General features: G+C 36.3%; 2 protein-coding genes across 2 annotated transcripts; both read left to right on the forward strand.

Annotated features, from left to right (window-relative positions):
* The first annotated feature begins 793 nt into the window (after positions 1 to 793).
* yars2 (tyrosyl-tRNA synthetase 2, mitochondrial) lies at positions 794 to 11,101 on the forward strand. Its single transcript, XM_081355923.1, has 6 exons — positions 794 to 1,377; positions 2,363 to 2,598; positions 4,568 to 4,735; positions 6,296 to 6,451; positions 8,032 to 8,202; positions 9,721 to 11,101. Exons 1-6 carry the CDS (start codon positions 835 to 837, stop codon positions 9,878 to 9,880), a joined length of 1,434 nt encoding a protein of 477 aa, XP_081212049.1. The 5' UTR covers positions 794 to 834; the 3' UTR covers positions 9,881 to 11,101.
* Positions 11,102 to 12,474: 1,373 nt separating this feature from the next.
* On the forward strand, positions 12,475 to 16,233 carry cdkn1bb (cyclin dependent kinase inhibitor 1Bb). The gene is made up of 3 exons (XM_081355441.1): positions 12,475 to 13,298; positions 13,909 to 14,025; positions 14,997 to 16,233. The coding sequence occupies exons 1-2, from the start codon at positions 12,866 to 12,868 to the stop codon at positions 14,016 to 14,018; spliced, it is 543 nt and encodes a 180-aa protein (XP_081211567.1). The 5' UTR covers positions 12,475 to 12,865; the 3' UTR covers positions 14,019 to 14,025; positions 14,997 to 16,233.
* Positions 16,234 to 18,471: the final 2,238 nt, after the last annotated feature.

Raw genomic sequence — 18,471 nt, forward strand, 5'->3', positions numbered from 1 at the left:
AAATATTTAACTAGTTAGTTGCGTTTTTCTGTATTATTCTTTAATAATTAAAATTAAAATAAAGGCTACTGAGTACTTTTATTACTTTTTTTTTTTTTTACAGTCTATCAATATACAGACAACGATACCTCAATGTCACGTGGTACGTGTTACTTTTCTCAGCGCCGGTCAGTGTGGACCAATCACAGTCGTTTCTTATTACATAAATATTTTTTTTAAATCATTATTAATTTTTATATCTATATTTTAATGTCAATCCGTAGAACTAAAATATGTAAATGATTGTACCTTTTTGTGTTTTATTTCGCAATAAAGATTTTTAGGCCACCGCGCGCCTCCCAGTGAGTCTCAATGAAAACAGCTATTAAAGGGATAGTTCAACCAAAAAATGAAAATCCTGTCATTTACTCACCGTCAAGTTGCTCCGAGCCTGTTGAACACACACAGACACACACACACACACACACACACACACACACACACACACACACACACACACACACACACACACACACACACACACACACAAGATATTTGGAATAATATTGGTAACCAAACAGTTGAAGAGCACCATTGACTTTCATAGTATGGAAAAATATTCTATTGAAGTCAATTCGGCCCACCAACTGTTTGGCTACTAACATTCTTCAAAATATCTTATTTGTGTTCAACAAAAGAAAGAAATTTATACAGGTTTGGAACTGCGTAAAAGACAGAATTTTCATATTTGGGGTGAACTGTCCCTTTAATTGCTTCTCTACTCACTTTTCACTACACTCCCACATCTGTCCACTAGGTGGCGAACGTGTCCGTCAAAAAAAAAAAAAAAAAAACATGGCTGCGTCCATTGTGCGGTCATGCCGCATTGTGTCTAGAGTTAAATCACATAGCATATTAACAAAATCATCTTATTTAAGGGCTTTATTCCACTGTTCTTCGTCTACAAGAAGCGGACTTCTCTTATCCCTGCATAACCGAGGCCTCCTGAAGGAGTCGTTCCCTGAGCATGCAGCTCAAGCCGAGCTCCCGGATCTGCTCCGGTCCGGTCCTCAGACCGTGTACTGTGGTTTCGACCCGACCGCGGACAGCCTGCACGCCGGGAACCTGCTCGCTATCATCGGCCTGATGCACTTCCGAGCCGCGGGGCATGAGGTTATCGCGGTGCTCGGTGGAGCCACGGCGCTGATCGGGGACCCGAGCGGGAGGTCTGCCGAGAGAGAGCGCCTCTCCCCGGCCACGGTGGAGCAGAACGCCCGCGGGATCACGGAGAGCCTCCACCGGCTCTTCACCCACCACGAGCTGCACTTCTCCCCGGACCCGAGTAGACTAGGCCGGCTGACGGTGCTCAATAACCGCAGCTGGTACAAGGACTGGCAGGTAGTGATGTTTAATTATTTATTTATTTTATTGCGTAATTATAAATCAGTACAAAAGGAAATAATACTGAACACTGAACATGTGGGGAAACAGAGAAAAGGGAAAATAAATAATAATAATAATAATAATAAATAAAAAATACAATTTACATAAAACTTGTTCTGTAACACAGGATGTTTTCAAAGCTTTTTTTATTGGAGGGGATATTTTGAAGTGATGGCAATAATAACTGTAAATCATAACCAAATACTTTGCAGTTAGGTTTGAATTAAAGGTATCTTGCTTTGTGAATATTTAATTGTGGGTATTTACCCATCATACAAAAAAAGTTTAATATATCATCTAGCTTTTTATTTTAATGTTTGTATTCTACGGGTTTTTGGAAGTTCAAGTCCATTTAAAAACCTTATATATATATATATATATATATATATATATATATTTAAACCTATGTACGACAGTATATTACATTATCATAAATTCTGCCATATAAACAGTATAAAAAACATAAAATAATTAGAACACCATTTACTTCATATTATTATAATTAGTATTATTATAATTGTTACATTTAATTTACTGCCACACTTTAATATGTTAATTATTTGATCAGAAAAATTAATATTAGCGTTGTCAGGCTTTTATTTTTGATCAGAAAAATTAATATTAGCGTTGTCAGGCTTTTATTTGTGCTTAATGAATGAAACAACGGCTTTTACATTTGACCTGCCACAAGATGGCGCTGTTTTCTTTTCTTTTTGTATCAGGATTTTTTTTTTTATATTTATATATTTTTTTTTATTATAAAACCATTTCAAATAACAAACAGGAATTAATATTATCATTGTTAAACACATTGACAATAAAAGTAAGCAGCATATCGTGAAGAGTTGGCACTGTAAGTTTCGACACTGCTGCTGATGCTTCAAATCTTTCCCCGAAACAATCAGAGAAAAGCTGGTTTTCTCCATCCTCCTCCTGGCAGGTGCTGGAGTTCTTCTCGGAGGTGGGCCGGTGTTTCCGGATGGGCTCGATGCTCAGCAGACACAGCGTGCAGTCTCGGCTGAAGAGCGCCGAGGGCATGAGCTTCAGCGAGTTCTCCTACCAGCTCTTCCAGGCCTTCGACTTCTACCGTCTTCATCAGATCCACGGCTGCAGGATCCAGATCGGAGGAACCGATCAGCTCGGGAACATCATGAGCGGACACGAGCTCATACACAGGTGTGATGATGACAGTGATTTCTGTGGTATAGTACACACACAGACACACGCACACACACATCTACCGGTATCTATCTATCTATCTATCTATCTATCTATCTATCTATCTATCTATCTATCTATCTATCTATCTATCTATCTATCTATCTATCTATCTATCTATCTATATATTTAGGGCTGTAAAGCGATTAATCACATCCTAAATAAAAGTTTGTTTACATAATATATGTGTGTGTGTGTACTGTGTATAATACACACACATGCATGTATATATTAAAGAAAAATGTGTTATTTATATATATAAAATATTTATATATATATAGTATATTTAAGCAAATATTTCTTAAATATATACATTCATGTGTGTGTATTTGTATATACTGAATAATTATACACAGTACACACACATATTATGTAAACACAAACTTTTATTTTGGATGCAATTAGTCGCGATTAATCCTTTTACAGCCTTAATATATATATATATATATATATATATATATATATATATATATATATATATATATATATATATATATATATATATATATATATATATAATTAAATAAAAAAAATATGATTTTCTGAATTAGAAATCTTTTGTAACATTATAAATGTCTTTAATGTTACTTGCATCCTTTCTGAATAAAAGTATTACTTTTTTTGGGATCAAAAGAAAATCTTTTGAGTATGATACCATGTATGTGTTGTATATACATACACACACACACACACACACACACACACACACACACACACATTCACGCACACACACACACACATATATATATACATATGAAGAGTTCAGATGCAAAAGCCTCTAAGTACCATCTGAAATTTTCTTCTAGAATGATAATTTTTATCAAGCTCGTATATTTAAGTTCAATAATTTCACTTAAATGGCAATGAAAATTACCTATTATTTGTCACTTAAGTGAAATCACTGAACTTGAATATATGAGCTTGATAAAAATTATCATTCTAGAAGAAAATTTCAGATGGCACTTAGAGGCTTTTGCATCTGAACTCTTCAAATATACATTTAACAGATAAATGTTCTTATAAACTTTCTGTCGATCAAAGAATCCTGAAAATTTAAAAAAAAATATGTTTTATGATTTCCACTAAAATATGAAGCAGCAAATCTGTTTTCAACATTGATAATAATGAGAAATGTTTCTTGATCATCAAATCATCATATTAGAGTGATTTCTGAAGGATCATGTGACACTGAAGACTGGAGTAATGATGCTGAAAATACAGCTTTGATCACAGGAATAAATTACAGTTTAAAATATATTCACACAGAAAACAGTTATTTTAAATTGTAATAATATTTCACTGTTTTACTGTATTTTTGATCAAATAAATGCAGGCTTGGTGAGCAGAAGAGACTTCTTTCAAAAACATAAGTAATCTTACCAACCTCAACCTTTTGAGCGGTTCTGTATGTGCAGTAGCACATGATGTACTGTCATATTTTCAGACATGTACCATGGTAAATAGCATGGTAATACCTCAATCTCTTTATAAGGACTATGTGTGCATATTAACAGTATAATTTTTAAGCACTATGGTAAAAATGTGTGTTTTTGGTAATGAAGGACCATAATATTTTACATATATATGTATATATATGTGTATATATACACACACACACACACACACACACACACACATATATACACGCACATGTATACATATATATATATATATATGTATATGTGTGTGTGTGTGTGTGTGTGTGTGTGTGTGTGTGTGTTAAAAATAAGACTTTATATTATCGGCTTCCATTACTGGCAATAAATATTTCCTTAATTTATAATGAAAATGAGTTGATAGTAGCTATCATTTGCTCAATTTTAATACAAATAAGTATGTGTGGCATAAAATAAAACGCTTGTTATTTATGCAAACGTCATGATATAGCAGAGCCTCTGATGTGTAATCTTGTTTTGCTCTTGTGCAGAAAGACAGGAGAGGAAGCGTTCGGCCTGACGGTTCCTCTCGTCACGACCTCGATGGGAGATAAACTGGGGAAGACGGCTGGAAACGCTGTGTGGCTCAACCCCGATAAAACATCCCCGTTTGAGTTCTACCAATACTTCCTCCGGCTGCCCGACAACAGCGTCGAAGCGTGAGTCTGCAAACACAGAGCCTGACGTCAGCTCATGATAAGTCCCTGTGAAGGAAAAGAGCTTAAAATATTACCGACCCTTGTCACTTTTGATGTTATAGGAGTGTAACGAAACCCTCAAGTCACGATTCGATGCATATCACGATATTGAACTCACGATACGATATTATATTATTGCAATACTCCAAGACAAATCCTCCTGAGACCCAGAAAAAAATATTTTTTGAATTTAGTTTTTTTTTTCCATGTCATCACATTGTTTAAACATTTTTGAAAAATGATATTGTATTCATATGTTATGCTGTGTCCTCTGTAGTGACACCAGGACTCAGTAGTTTAAAAAATAAAACGAGATGAAATGATATGTATAGGCAAAAACAATGGGATTTTTTTTCAATCGCCAATACATTTTGGGGTTTCAGGATTTATTTTAACCAAAATTTGTATAAAGATGATTCTCAACTGTGTTATGAAAGATATAACAGGATGAATTGATACACCATTTTACTTAATGCAATATGTGGGTAAAATGGCCATAAATGAATATTCCCATTCAATGCAATGCATCTATACACTGTATCTAATGCACACATTAATGTGTTCTTGGAGCAACATTTAATGAAAAAAGAAGTGTAATAATTGGAGTAATAATTAGCAACATTTTAATAATAATATACAATATATTTCATAGGAATATTGATGTATAACTTATTTCCATATTCACTTGTGTCTCCAATAATGCCTGATAAACATGATGTAAGTCCTGATGTCTCTATGAAATCAACGCTCTGTTCTGGAACAGAAAGTCATTTTTGGATTTGAAACCCCATAAGGTTTTCCTGAGATGTTGGATTATGAAATACAATTTGAAAAGTAGTCCGATTAAAATTATTATTACAATATATTATCATATTTCCTACATTTGATCACTAAATTAATGTCAGACATTTTTAAAGACCAAGGAGAAGTTGTTTTCATGGTGAAACCTCCAATCATGTGGTGTCTCTGAAAAGTCCTGAATGTGCTCTTCACAGGACACCCAGGCTGTGACATGTGACATGTATGATGTCAGAGAAATTCACTAACAAATAATGGGTTACAAAAAATAAATAGTTGATTAAAAAGCTAAATTTGGTGTAAGTGAATAGGCTTGGACTTGGTGCTGGAAACTCAAAGCACAGGACAATAGAGACACCAGAATGATTCTGAAGCTGAAAATAATGCATTATTTTAGACGAATATGCTAGATATAGATATATTTAAAATAATGTCGGCCACTTTTTACTAACGTAAGACATTTGGCATTATCAGGACCCACAAATATTCCCCCATTGGATTATTATACATTATACTCAACATTCTCTATAGTAGTTTAATATAGTACTGACACTAAAACTCTGAAAACTTATCATACAATGATTTTAATTTGGGTGAACTATGCACACTACATGTTGTCTCTATCCACCATACATGCATTTTTGTATTGTGCTTTATTGTTACACCCCTACAGTAATGCATGTTTACCCCTTCAGCTTGACGGAAACGCTTGTTATCCTCCAGGTACCTGAAGCTCTTCACGTTCCTGCCGTTAGCTGAGGTGGAGAAGGTGATGGAGACACAGAGACGGGACCCGGGCAAGCGGACCGCACACAAACGCCTGGCCGCTGAAGTCACCAAGCTAGTCCACGGGAAAGAGGGGTTAGAGAGTGCTAAAAGGCAAGAGCAGATCCTCACTCCTGATTTCTGCCTGTAAAGTCAACATGATATCAAAAGCACACCTATTTACTGTATAGAGGGTGTGTGTGTGTGTGACGTCACAGTCGGCCGGAGGGACTGCGGTCACACACACTGAGTGGCAAAAAGATGAGAAAGAGCTAAAACGAGAAAGAGCTTTCCAGATTGACTGTTCAAGTAGATTTGACAAGAAATCTGAGGTATATTTTTACACCGTGAACATGATTTCCACATGTTCCACATGTTCCTGGATCAACTTTCCAATCAACCAATCAGATTTGAGGGATAAGTTTACAGTTTATGTCAAGTTTAGGCTTAGACCCAGGGTGAGGTGCTTCAACATCAGTGCTATTCACCTGTCATTTCCCTCTGATTTTAGGGAAAAGTTATGGGTAGGGTTAGGTTTAGGGGTAGGGATAGGTTGATTAAGGACTAAATTTTGGGACAGGAATGTTATTCCAGGATCAACTAAATGTTGATCCAGGATCATGTCTTACTTGGCAAAATCACGGTGACCATTTTTACACACTTCTGAAAGCTACAGAACAGAGAAGCAAATTAATCTCTGCAATTCACAGAAAAAACTGGACTCAGGCAGTGAAAGGTGGATTTGCAATAACCATTTTATGTCAATTTGCTGAATTTAGGGGTAAAATCATACCCTGTATATATAGTATTGTTATATATTGTACTGATAACTCATCAATTAAATCTTTACCATAATATATTTTGCATAATTGGACGTATTTAGATAAACACTGACAAAAAACGATACAAGTTTTAGGGCTGGATGATATGAAGACATATATGACATTGATATGAGTGATCACACAGATCTAGACCTAACGATATTGTATTTATATAAAGCGTTCACAGGCAAATTTGCTTTATGTATTTCCCCGGCGTTGAAATCAGGCACATATAAATGTCAGGAAACACGACCCTGGCTGCATGTCATGTTTCCATGGATCACTGGATCTTTAGTAAGTTGTTAGGAACACTATATCGAGTCCAACCGTTAGTTTAAACTGATAATCGTTTATTTTACTCGCGTTTTCACAGTTTCCCCTGTTAACTCCAGTCACACAGCAGCTCTTCTGCCACTCAGTCCGGCTGAGGGAGTGATCCGCCGGGAAAGTGACGTCAATGCATAAACCCTCTATTCAGTTTTGCAAGATTCTTTAGTATGATTCATCAACATATTTAAATTAACTTGCTTTGCTTCAGAATCAACTTTTCTTTTTTTGGCCTCTTTGTTTAATTCATCGATCCAATCAATTCCAGATGGATAAAATCAATTCCTTTTAGTCTCATTGTTTGTTCTATAAATGCTTCATTAATGTTACTTACATATAGTTTTGCATGCAATGCTCCATTAATGTTATTTGTATATATTTTTGCATGCAATGCTCCATTAATGTTATTTGTATATAGTTTTGCATGCAATGCTCCATTAGTGTTACTTGTATATATTTTTGCATGCAATGCTTCATTAATGTTACTCATATATATATATATATATATATATATATATATATATATATGCATGCATGTACACACAGGTGCACCAGTGCTCTGTACCACAGCAGTATTCAGGCCCTGGAGCAGATGAGTGACACTGAACTCCAGGATCTTTTCCGAGAGGCTCCGTTCCATGAGCTGTTCCTGGATCCCGGGACGACGGTGCTGGACGCCTGCAGACGTGCACAAGCCATTCCTGATGGACCGCGAGGGTGAGAGACGTCTGAATCTGACTAATAATGTTTTGGAATGTTCCGTTTAAAAGTAACACATGCTCTTGACACATTTTGATACATTGTTACTTTTTAGTCAACAGTGACACTTTTAAGTAGAATCTCGATTCAAACACCCACGCGATCCCATTCCTAAATGACGACAATTAAACCTTTGACTAAATCACACGGGAACACTCAGATCTGCGTTCTGAGCCAGAGAGAGCCGTTATCATGTTTCGGTATTAAACAGCTTCACAAACTGTCTTTTCAACCATACAGTGTTACAAATATTCATATTATCACAAAACTACTGGGTTTATAATTTTGGATATAAACACTGATGTCTATGGAAGTGAATCACCTTTTGAAAGTAACATGGCACTTCAAATAAAGATTGTATCAATTACATCATTACACCAGTAGGTGGCGACAAGTGACTGTTTAAAAATGTATGTCATTGAATCATTCATTCAAGTGATTCGTTAAAAAAACGCTGATTCATACAGTATCCATCCAAAGTATTAATGAGTCATTGAATCATTCACTCAGCCCGATTAAAACCAAAAAAATCATTCATATTTATTAGTTTTGTCAAAACCTCTAGTAAATCAGTCCGATTAATGACAGTCAAGAAGAACGAGCAGATTGACCCGAACTTCCTTCGTAAGCATGACTTGTGCAGGATGTTTCACAGTGGTATTTTATTTATGTTTTATACCTCTGTCACATTTTAGATGTGATTATTATAACTGTGTTATTTCTCCATTAACACACTGAACTGCACGCTTCAGAAAGCAGTTGTTGCTAAAACGGGTAGCACTTTATTTTACAGCCCTGTTTCCCATGTACTATGTAATTATTATTATAGTAATTGTAATAACTAGGTACTAACCCTGAACCCACCCCTAAACCTAACCTTAACCCCTGTAGTTACCTTATATTACCCAGTACTTTCTTAGGTATTTACATATAAGTGCACGTACTGTAAAATAAAATGCAAATGAAAAATGCTGAGAACTCAACAAAAGGTTGCAGTTGTACTGCTGAGGAATAGTGTTAAAAATACATTTTAACCACTGATTTGAGGGAAAGCAGCATTACATGGACTTCCAAAATCAGAGGAATTGAACAGTGAAAAGCAAAATGATGATCTCTTCCTCGCTTTATAACTGAGTTTAAGTGCAAGCCCAGCCACAGTATCCAGCAAGCGGGCTTTATGCAAATGCATGACATTGTAACGTCGCTACGTTGCGATAAATAATAACAGGACTGCAAACGAGGCGTTTCTGTTGCAGAGATTCACTGCCTTTGAGCTTTGTAACTTTGCAGATTGTTTGCATGCACAAACATCTATATTAGACAATAAGGGAGAGGTAAAAGTGCATAATAGTTCCCTTTAAGAAGAAAATGAAGCATTTTTTGGTCCATATTTTAAGACCCATAGCAGAAAAACACATTTATTTTGAAATTGCATTGATGCCTTGATATAATTGACTAGTTTATTCTCTTGACTAGGTATCAGATGATCCAGGATGGTGGAGTTTGGATCAACCACCAGAGGGCAGCAAACCCAGAGCAAGTTCTGGTTCTGGGTCAGCATATTCTCACTAATGGACTTAGCCTGATCCGAGTGGGCAAGAGAAACTTTTACATCCTAAAGTGGCTTAGTATGTGAATCTCCAAGTCGGATATACAACGTTTTGCATTCAAAATCAACTGTGTGTGCAATTGTGGACCCTGTATGTAACACAACGATCCTGCAGTCCCGGCGCTCACCAGCAGTGGTCGCTAGAGGATCTGTTTCGGTTCAGGACAGTAACCTGCGCTCTGTCTGCTCGAACTCATCAAAGACTTTGAAATTATACATTGAATTGTGCTGTTGAGAAACCCCATATGAATGTCTGTGGAATATATCAAAGACATGAGAACAGACTTTGCCTTGTTTGTGCCTGTTTTATTTGGACAAATTACACGTTTTGATGTGTGAATACGCTCTTGATTTTATATCACACTGGAAAACTGGGTTCTGTTCAACTCTTTAATTAAGTGTGATATTTTAACGTTTTTTTTGTTTTGTTGTTTTTTCCAGTTCGGCTTCTGAGGTGAAACTAACATGTTGCAATATGATGTTATATATTCATTAAATTTAAATGATTAGCACATTTAAAAGCAACAAATTATGTACTGTACAGTAAATTCATAAAAATGCAATAAATACAAAATTATGCAGAATTAAACAAGAACAATAACTATATTAGTGTCCACACCAACGCACGATAATGTTTTGTTTATTATAAGCGCACGATGCGGTTTTGGTTTAAGTGCTCTCTTTAAAAACGCTACTGTTCTGCTAGCGGTGCACTTGTCACTCTTTTTATTTACTCACTGCCTTTTTTTTCGTATCACATATTTTAGTAATTATAAATTAGGTATCATTTGAAAGCTTACGAACTCAAAATTCATCCTGTGAAAACCATTTTGAAATTGGATGTTGCCTTACCATGAAAATGGTACTTAATTATTTTAGCGGCTCCTCTAGTGGTCAGTTTTCATATTACAATTTATTTTAGTTACTTTATTATCAAACCTTTTCTAATCTTGACAAAACGCATATCGTCGGAAAGGTCTGAGTCTCAAGGTTCCATATTTGGTGACACTTTTGTGATTAAAGTGATAGAAATGTATTTTGTTACAGGAGAATGCATAAAAAATATATATATAGTTTTGGTACAGCGCCTAAACAAAATCGCATAGGAACTTCACTTTTTGTGATATCAACTTCAAATTTGGAACATAAATTGGTTAGATGTATGGCTTTGATTTTATAGTAAAAATGATTTTGTAAAAAAATGTTTAGTACACTGCATTTGATTTACAGTAAATTTAATCTTCAATAACTTTTTCATCCTTTCATTTAAGTGCTTTCACCTTACAATAATCTGCTGAGTGTCTATCCAAACTCGTGACGCTTTTGTTTGCTGACTCCTCGTGTGTTTTGCAGGACGCTCTGAGGGGAGGGTGGGATCAAATGCTTTCAAAGCTAGCTCGCTATTGCTAGCCTCTGAAAATTGCCTATCCTACCTTTAAGACTATATTTTTATTACATAAATACTCTGGTAGGTGATCTGTGGAACAAATCACCATTTTTAAATCAGCTTTCTTAAATTTGGTGTGTTGACAAGAGATGAGATGCTCATCATGGTCATCATCAGCCATGTGTAAAGTTGTCAGATTAGAAACAGTCACAGTTCCCAAAGACTAGTTAAAAATGGTTCATGACACGCCTCACGTGACGCACACAGACTCAAGTGTGAGTCTCAGTTCTTGTCAGGATGATTGCGAGGTCTAATCAGGGCAGTGCTATTGTTCCTGGAAATGTTTTGCCAATAGCAGCTTCTCATTACTTGGAACAACTTATTGTAAATCTTTTAGTACTTCCCCTTTTTTTGTGTGTGTGTCTCAAATTTAAACATCACCTTCAGATACCAGAGACTAACACATTACAGTTAATGAAATCAAACGAATATTAGTTTCTATGAATAAATTGTGTTTATTCACATTAGAAGTATTAGACTTATGAAGGTTTTAAAAAACGAATTTCTTAAACCCATATACCTTTTAGATTTAATATATCCAATTATTTTTGAACAATGGGTTTTTCCCCTCAGGATTTCAAGGACAATATTGAGAAAACATCAATAGGCAGTGGCTATTTCTCGTCTTTTAGTAATTGTTTGATTCATTTAAGAAGGAAACATTTTCGTAAGTTTCCTGATAAAGCTGTTATACAAACTTTTAGTTTCGGTTTCACTGGGAATTTTAAGCATTTGCACAAGATTCCATTGTTCTTTTTTTTTTTAAACTGTTACAGAACTTGACATTCAACGCCGTTCGATAGTGATTCGCAAATGAATCGTTTGTTTGAACTGGACCTTTTAAATGATTCAGTCGAATCAATGTGATTCATTAGTGAATCACTAGCCTGTAGGAAAACTTAATTTAGAAGTAAACCCAACATTTCCTATGCGTTTTTTTTTTTTTTTTGAGCTAGCAGAAAAATTATTAAGTCAACACATTCATTAACAATTGAAAACAGCAGAAAGTTATTCGAAAACTTAGCGATATTAGCAGGATTGAAACCAATAAGCACGTTAAATGCAGCGCAGCGAATTCTACGGATCAGCGAATCATTTAGTGAGCCGGTTCAAAAACGAAGCATTCGAACGAACCGACTCGTTCATTAAAGCGACTCGGAGGCTCGTCTAGAATGGGTGTTTGTTGATCTTCCCTGTCTCGGACTGTGAGTGGGGGATGTGCGTTGAGAGAAGGCGGATCTCTGAGGCACCAATCCACGGCGTTCCTCTGGTGGTTTAAAGAGCTCTTTGTGTCAATCACGCGTTTTTTTCGTTCTCTATCCCCCTTCATCGCCATATTGGGCGCAGAAAAGCCTCGCCTTGTTATTTCTCTTCCCCTCTTTTACTACGACGCGCAGTTGACAGGAGTGGCCATCGAGAACGCCTGCTTTTGTTTTGATGATCGTCGCTTGTCCGTGTTTCTCGCTCATGCGGCGCAACCGGGGCAAGTTTAGCCTTAACGCCCGTCGCTTTGGATCGCGTTGACGCTTTAATAACAGCTGTTGGCTTTGCGTTTTCGACTCGAAATGTCTAACGTTCGCTTGTCTAACGGCAGCCCGACGCTGGAGCGAATGGAGGCGCGAGTGTCCGATCAACCCAAACCATCGGCGTGTCGGAACCTGTTCGGTCCGGTGGACCATGAAGAGTTAAAGAAGGATTTCCAGCGGCAGTTGAAGGCGATGGAGGACGCGTCGACGGACGCGTGGAACTTCGACTTCTCCTCGCACACGCCGCGCGCCGACGGCAGATTCCAGTGGGAAGCGATGGATATTCGCTCGGTTCCCGGTTTCTACAGCAGATCCGAGCGAGGGAAGGGCTCCAGTCTTCACATGTGCTCCTCTGGGAATAATAACGACAATAATGTGGATGTTAACGGGAATCACGAGTGTCGGGTAACGGAGGAGCGCGAGGAGACGCCCGAGACACCCCGAGAGCCGCGGAAAAGACCCTCGTGTCTCGGTATGGTACTCTCTCCTAAATTATCTTATTTATCAGTCTGAGTTCAGCAGAATGTATAATCATGATAATTCAGGATTTCCAAAATATTGCACTACTTGCTATATATAACGTTATATAACGTTATATATATAGAGCGCGCATCTAAATTTTCACTTAGCACTATCTTATCTATCTATCTGAATTTTCACTTTGCCTATAATGAATATCTATCAGAATTTTCACTTTGCATAATTATCTACCTATCTGAATTTTCACTTTGCCTTTAATCTATCTATCTATCTTCAAGTCTTTCACGCTTTCATGTAATTGCATTTTAACTTATGTTTGTGAAGCCCACCGTTTGATGTAATAAATGTAGATGTAAATGTTTTAATTTATTTTAAACGGGCAAGACAAATTATGACGCACAACAACATTATGCATTTGAGCTTTTACAATCATGCACAGATAAAATAAGTTAAAATGTAGTTGCATTTGGTGCGAAATGCTCTCAACTTAAAATGAATGATTCAGATTGGTAGATACAAGTCATGTTTTTACTCTGTTTCTTAGTATTTTAATTAGTTTTTAACCCGATGTGAGTTGACAAATGCATGTTTTGACTCCTCAGACTCATCGTGTCAAAGCAAACACTCTCACATCTGTGTGGACGAAGTGACCCGAACGCCCAGAAAACCCAAAAAGCCCAGAAAACACCCCAACCCGACGACACCCACATAAACACAAGGTAAGCACGACTCCTTTTTCCTTTTGCATCCTATCATTTGAGTCATTTTACACACAAGAGTAGATAGAAACACTTTTCAGTTTGCACATGAAAAAAATAAAATAGTATGTAAATAAATAACTTAATAAGTTAATCATATAGGATTAGTACCCTGTACCCATTATATTATAATGTTCATTTAAAGCATCATGGAAGTGCATGAAAGGGTTAATCTGGTGCATTTACTACGAGAGCTCCAGTTTCCTTCTGAGTGAAAAACATTTTACACGTCAGCAGTGTGTTCACTCATGAGTGTGTTCACACCTGAGCGACGTTTATTATTATTATTATACGCGTGCATTTACACCCGTGCGAATATTCCCAGTGCATTGCAATGCAACTCTTCAGAATTGCATGTAAACATGATCAAATGTGAGTGCAGGTTCCAGGTCTAGATCCAACACCTGAGTCCAGAAATCTGATGTAACCGTAGGATGATGTTACCTCAGTCGGTCATGTGAGGAAACGTCCTGCCAAATCAGTGTGTCACCGGGCCGCCGGTCAATGAGCAAATAACAGGCGGTCGCGGCACATCTGTAAAGTCATAACATTAGCAATGAAGAGTGTTTTGCTTTGGTGGGACTCGGAGCGTTTCATGATCTCATTTTCCAGCGTTTTTTTATCTTTTTTTTTTCCTCCCGAAGTTTCATTCAGTTTTTCGGTGGGTTATAGTCTGGTTTGTGGTGCAGTCGACTCAAACATCCACTCGACAATCGCCACCATTGTTAACCTTTACAACATCGCCTAAGCACATCAGTGCAGAAAACAAATTAGGTGAATAACGACCTAAAAATGGAAAGTTGCGTAATCTTGATTGAAAATGCGATTAATAATAGAGAATGTGCAAATAAAGATGTTTTTCTGTTCATTGAGAGCATGTATGAAGATGTTTCTGACCGATAATGTGTGTTCTCTGTGATATTTCCTGACAGGGCTGAAGATGTCGTCTGCGGTTTGATGACCTCAGTGCTTGGTGAACGAACGATTTTTTTTGGCGGGAGAAAGTGGAGTGGAAAATAAAACATATCAACTCTAAGAGTGTTCAAGCACTGAAACAGAAACACTAAAGTTCTGGCACTCAAGAAAAAAAAAAAAAAGCGACTGCGTCTGAACGCGGTGTATGTAGCAGTGTGCAATTAGGTTTAATTTCCTTTTTTGCTCATTATTTTTTTTTTTTTCTTACTACCTGTGTATATAAATATATATTTGTTCCTTTTGGTATGTAGCACATAATTAGTATTATGTTTGAAAAATCTATTTTTTTTTGGAGGTGTGAGTTTGGTTTGACTTGAAGAGCCACCATTGCCGTGTGTAGATTATTTCCGAAATGCTGTTCATAATTTCACGTTTTGAAGACGGTGTGCCTGTTTTCATATTGGTGGTGTAAAAAAAAAAAAAAAAAAAAAAAAAAAATCTTTTTCAGATGAGGTACACAAAATACCAGTTCTTTTGAATGGATCCCCTAGGATCTGAACATCTCAGCCTGTTTTTTTTTTTTTTTATTATTATTATTATTATGATTTTTTTTTTTAAGGTGATGTAAAAGTTGAAACTCTGAGGTCAAACCTTTGTAGCATCGACCAGTATTACTATCAGGCACTTCCATGGAGGAGAAACATCTCTCACCCTCTTAAATTATTTCTTTGTAAGATGTGTCTCGATCATCTATAATTTGAGTGAAATTTTCTACTGATATTTTTTTGACTTTGACTCGATCACCCTTGATTTTGCCTTTTTTTTCACTGCAGAAGTGGGTGTTTCACCCCACCAAAACACTCTACAAATAGATTCTGTGGTGAAACCTGATGCATAACTGTATTTATAGAGAAAGTAAATATTAATATTTGAACGATTTACACTGCCTGTGTATTTGTGTACATAACTTTGTAAAAACACTGAGAAAATTAAAACTAACTTATTTATATCAAGCTTTTTTTTTTTTTTTTTGGTCAAGGTTTGAGTCATTATTTTTGTAAATGCTTATTTTTTTGGTAGCTTCTTTCTTTCTGTTTTTATTTTTTATTATTTTGTTGTAATATTATTTTAACAAATTTGTAAGAGGTTGCAAACTGAGCCTGATTAAAATATTTGATAAGTGCTTTTTTGTTATGTGTGGTTATACAATGTGCTGCAATCAATTAAAAGAGAATTAAATTATTTCAACCCACATCTGTCTTATTTGAACATTATATAATATTCTGTCAAAATACAACCTGTGTGGTGAATTAAATACTACAGAAATATCAGTTTTTTCATTTCTAATAAGTTAGATCAGGCAAGAAGTAAATTCTATACTAGTGCTCAATTCAGATTTGTAGAAATTAAAGTGTAAATATCAAATTTATAAAATTAAGTAAAACATTTAAATTTCTGATACTGGTGTTCCCAGTATTAATTAATAAGGTTGTATTTGCACTGTTTTGACACTGTTGTATCATTGCTTTTGTTGTTAGGTTTAGTAACCAGATTATTTCTATTAGATACACTGTAAAAAGTGATCAGCTGACAAATAAAAAAAGTGAGGAAACCCACTGCCTTAAAATGATCAAGTAAATAACAAATGTGTAATAAAAAAAAATAAAAAAAAAAGTTGACTTGACAATTCCACATAACTTAATTTTTTCAATTACGAATGGTTTACTTAATAATTTTAAGGCAGAGGGTTTCCTCACTTTTTACCTACACAGTATCTACTGTATTATTTACATTACATATTACACTTTAAAAGCGTGGCTTAATTCAGTGTTATATTGTTGGAGTAAAATGTACTTGAATTTTTGCAGAGTATTGCAAATTAAACTTCAGCTAAGTAGAAATTACTCAACAAACTTTAACTGGCCAAGTCAATTTTCTGATTTTTTTTTCAGTGAATGCACATTTAAAGCTAGAGCATGCAAACAAAAATAATGCAATTTTTTTTTAGTTGTAACAATGCACTGAATGTTATAGTCTTCCGTAATGCTAAAGAGAACAAAACAGTATTTTTAGCCATACCAGAGACCAATACAATCCTTTAGTTATGCAAGAAGCTGGTGAAATAAAAATGATTTGACGTCCTCGCCCTGCATGACCTTTCTTGCCTAGGTTTGGCAAGCAGGCGCTCGTGTCATTTACCCGTCTGAATGGAACACACACATGCCAACGGTTAGTCACAGCGCTGACTCAAACACAAACTGACAGTGGGAGTGTCAAGAGGCACAGGTGCTCCTCACTAGTTTATTTCTTCATTAACTCTCTAACGTCTCGTTTTCAAAATCATCTAATCACTATTATGCTTTTTGCTTGCTATTTTCAGTCAAATGTGTAGCTATACAAATGTCAAATTTAATTTGCATGGCAGAAACATTGTAAAAAGTGTGGGTACGTCACTCTTCACTCCACTCTCTCATCCACGACATTGTTCTGACACCCGCCAAAAGGGGCGAGAAAAAGCCACGTGATATTTTAATGGCTGGTTTGAGTGTGCCAAATATAGCACGTGTGTTTATTCATGTGGCATCAGTTGATCTGCCTGAGAGCGTCTTTACCGCTGAGATCAGGGACGAGCAACAAACACAGGCGTTTTGGACAGACAGAGGGAATTTCGTGGAGTTTCCAATCCAAGTGTGGATGTTACGATTTAACCTTTATGAAATGCAATTAGAAACTGACAGGTTCAGAGCTCAGTGCCGGATCGAGGCAAAACAGCGGGCCTGTCCCGTTTGCCTCCTTTAAAAACATTGCAAAAGTATTGTAAGGTTCTTCAAAGTCTGCAATCAAAAGACAGAAATCTCAACATGACCTCAAACATTTCTCATTGAATCCTTCCAGAAATGCTATTATTCATTAGGTCAATGCTAAAATACAATACTACTATCTCAGGAATTGAGTTTTTTTTTATTTATTGCAAGGTGGGACATGGTGAAGGAAAAAAAATTAGATGGGAGGAAAAATTATGTCAAGGCAAAGTTTCTCGAGGGAACGCAAAAGTTTCGTGAGGAAAAGAAAAGTTTGTGAGGGAACGCAAAAGTTTCGTGAAGGAACGCAAAAGTTTCTTAGGAGAACGCAAAAGTTTTGTGAGGGAACGTAAAAGTTTCTCAGGAGAACGCAAAAGTTTCTCAGGAGAACGCAAAAGTTTTGTGAGGGAACACGTTTTTTGGGGGAACGCAAAAGTTTCATGAGCGAACGTAAAGTTTCTCATAAGACCGTTAAAGATTTGTGAGGGAACGCAGAATTTCTCGGGGAACACAAAAGTTTCGCGAGGAAACGCAAAAGTTTCTCATAAGAACGTTAAAGATTTGTGAGGGAACGCAGAATTTCTCGGGGAACGCAAAAGTTTCGTGAGGAAACGCAAAAGTTTCGTGAGGAAACGCAAAAGTTTCTCGAGGGAACGCAAAAGTTTCGTGAGGGAACGCAAAAGTTTCGTGA

Source organism: Scardinius erythrophthalmus, assembly GCF_964197995.2.
Source record: "Scardinius erythrophthalmus genome assembly, chromosome: 24".
Classification (NCBI taxonomy): domain Eukaryota; kingdom Metazoa; phylum Chordata; class Actinopteri; order Cypriniformes; family Leuciscidae; genus Scardinius; species Scardinius erythrophthalmus.

Excerpts from the sequence above, each read along its gene's own strand:
- yars2 (XM_081355923.1), top strand. The coding sequence starts at position 835 with ATGGCTGCGTCCATTGTGCGGTCATGCCGCATTGTGTCTAGAGTTAAA. Across the intron at positions 1,378-2,362 it reads GCTGGTACAAGGACTGGCAG|GTGCTGGAGTTCTTCTCGGA; the intron begins GTAGTGATGTTT and ends TCCTCCTGGCAG. Across the intron at positions 4,736-6,295 it reads CCCGACAACAGCGTCGAAGC|GTACCTGAAGCTCTTCACGT; the intron begins GTGAGTCTGCAA and ends GTTATCCTCCAG.
- cdkn1bb (XM_081355441.1), top strand. The coding sequence starts at position 12,866 with ATGTCTAACGTTCGCTTGTCTAACGGCAGCCCGACGCTGGAGCGAATG. Across the intron at positions 13,299-13,908 it reads GAAAAGACCCTCGTGTCTCG|ACTCATCGTGTCAAAGCAAA; the intron begins GTATGGTACTCT and ends TTGACTCCTCAG.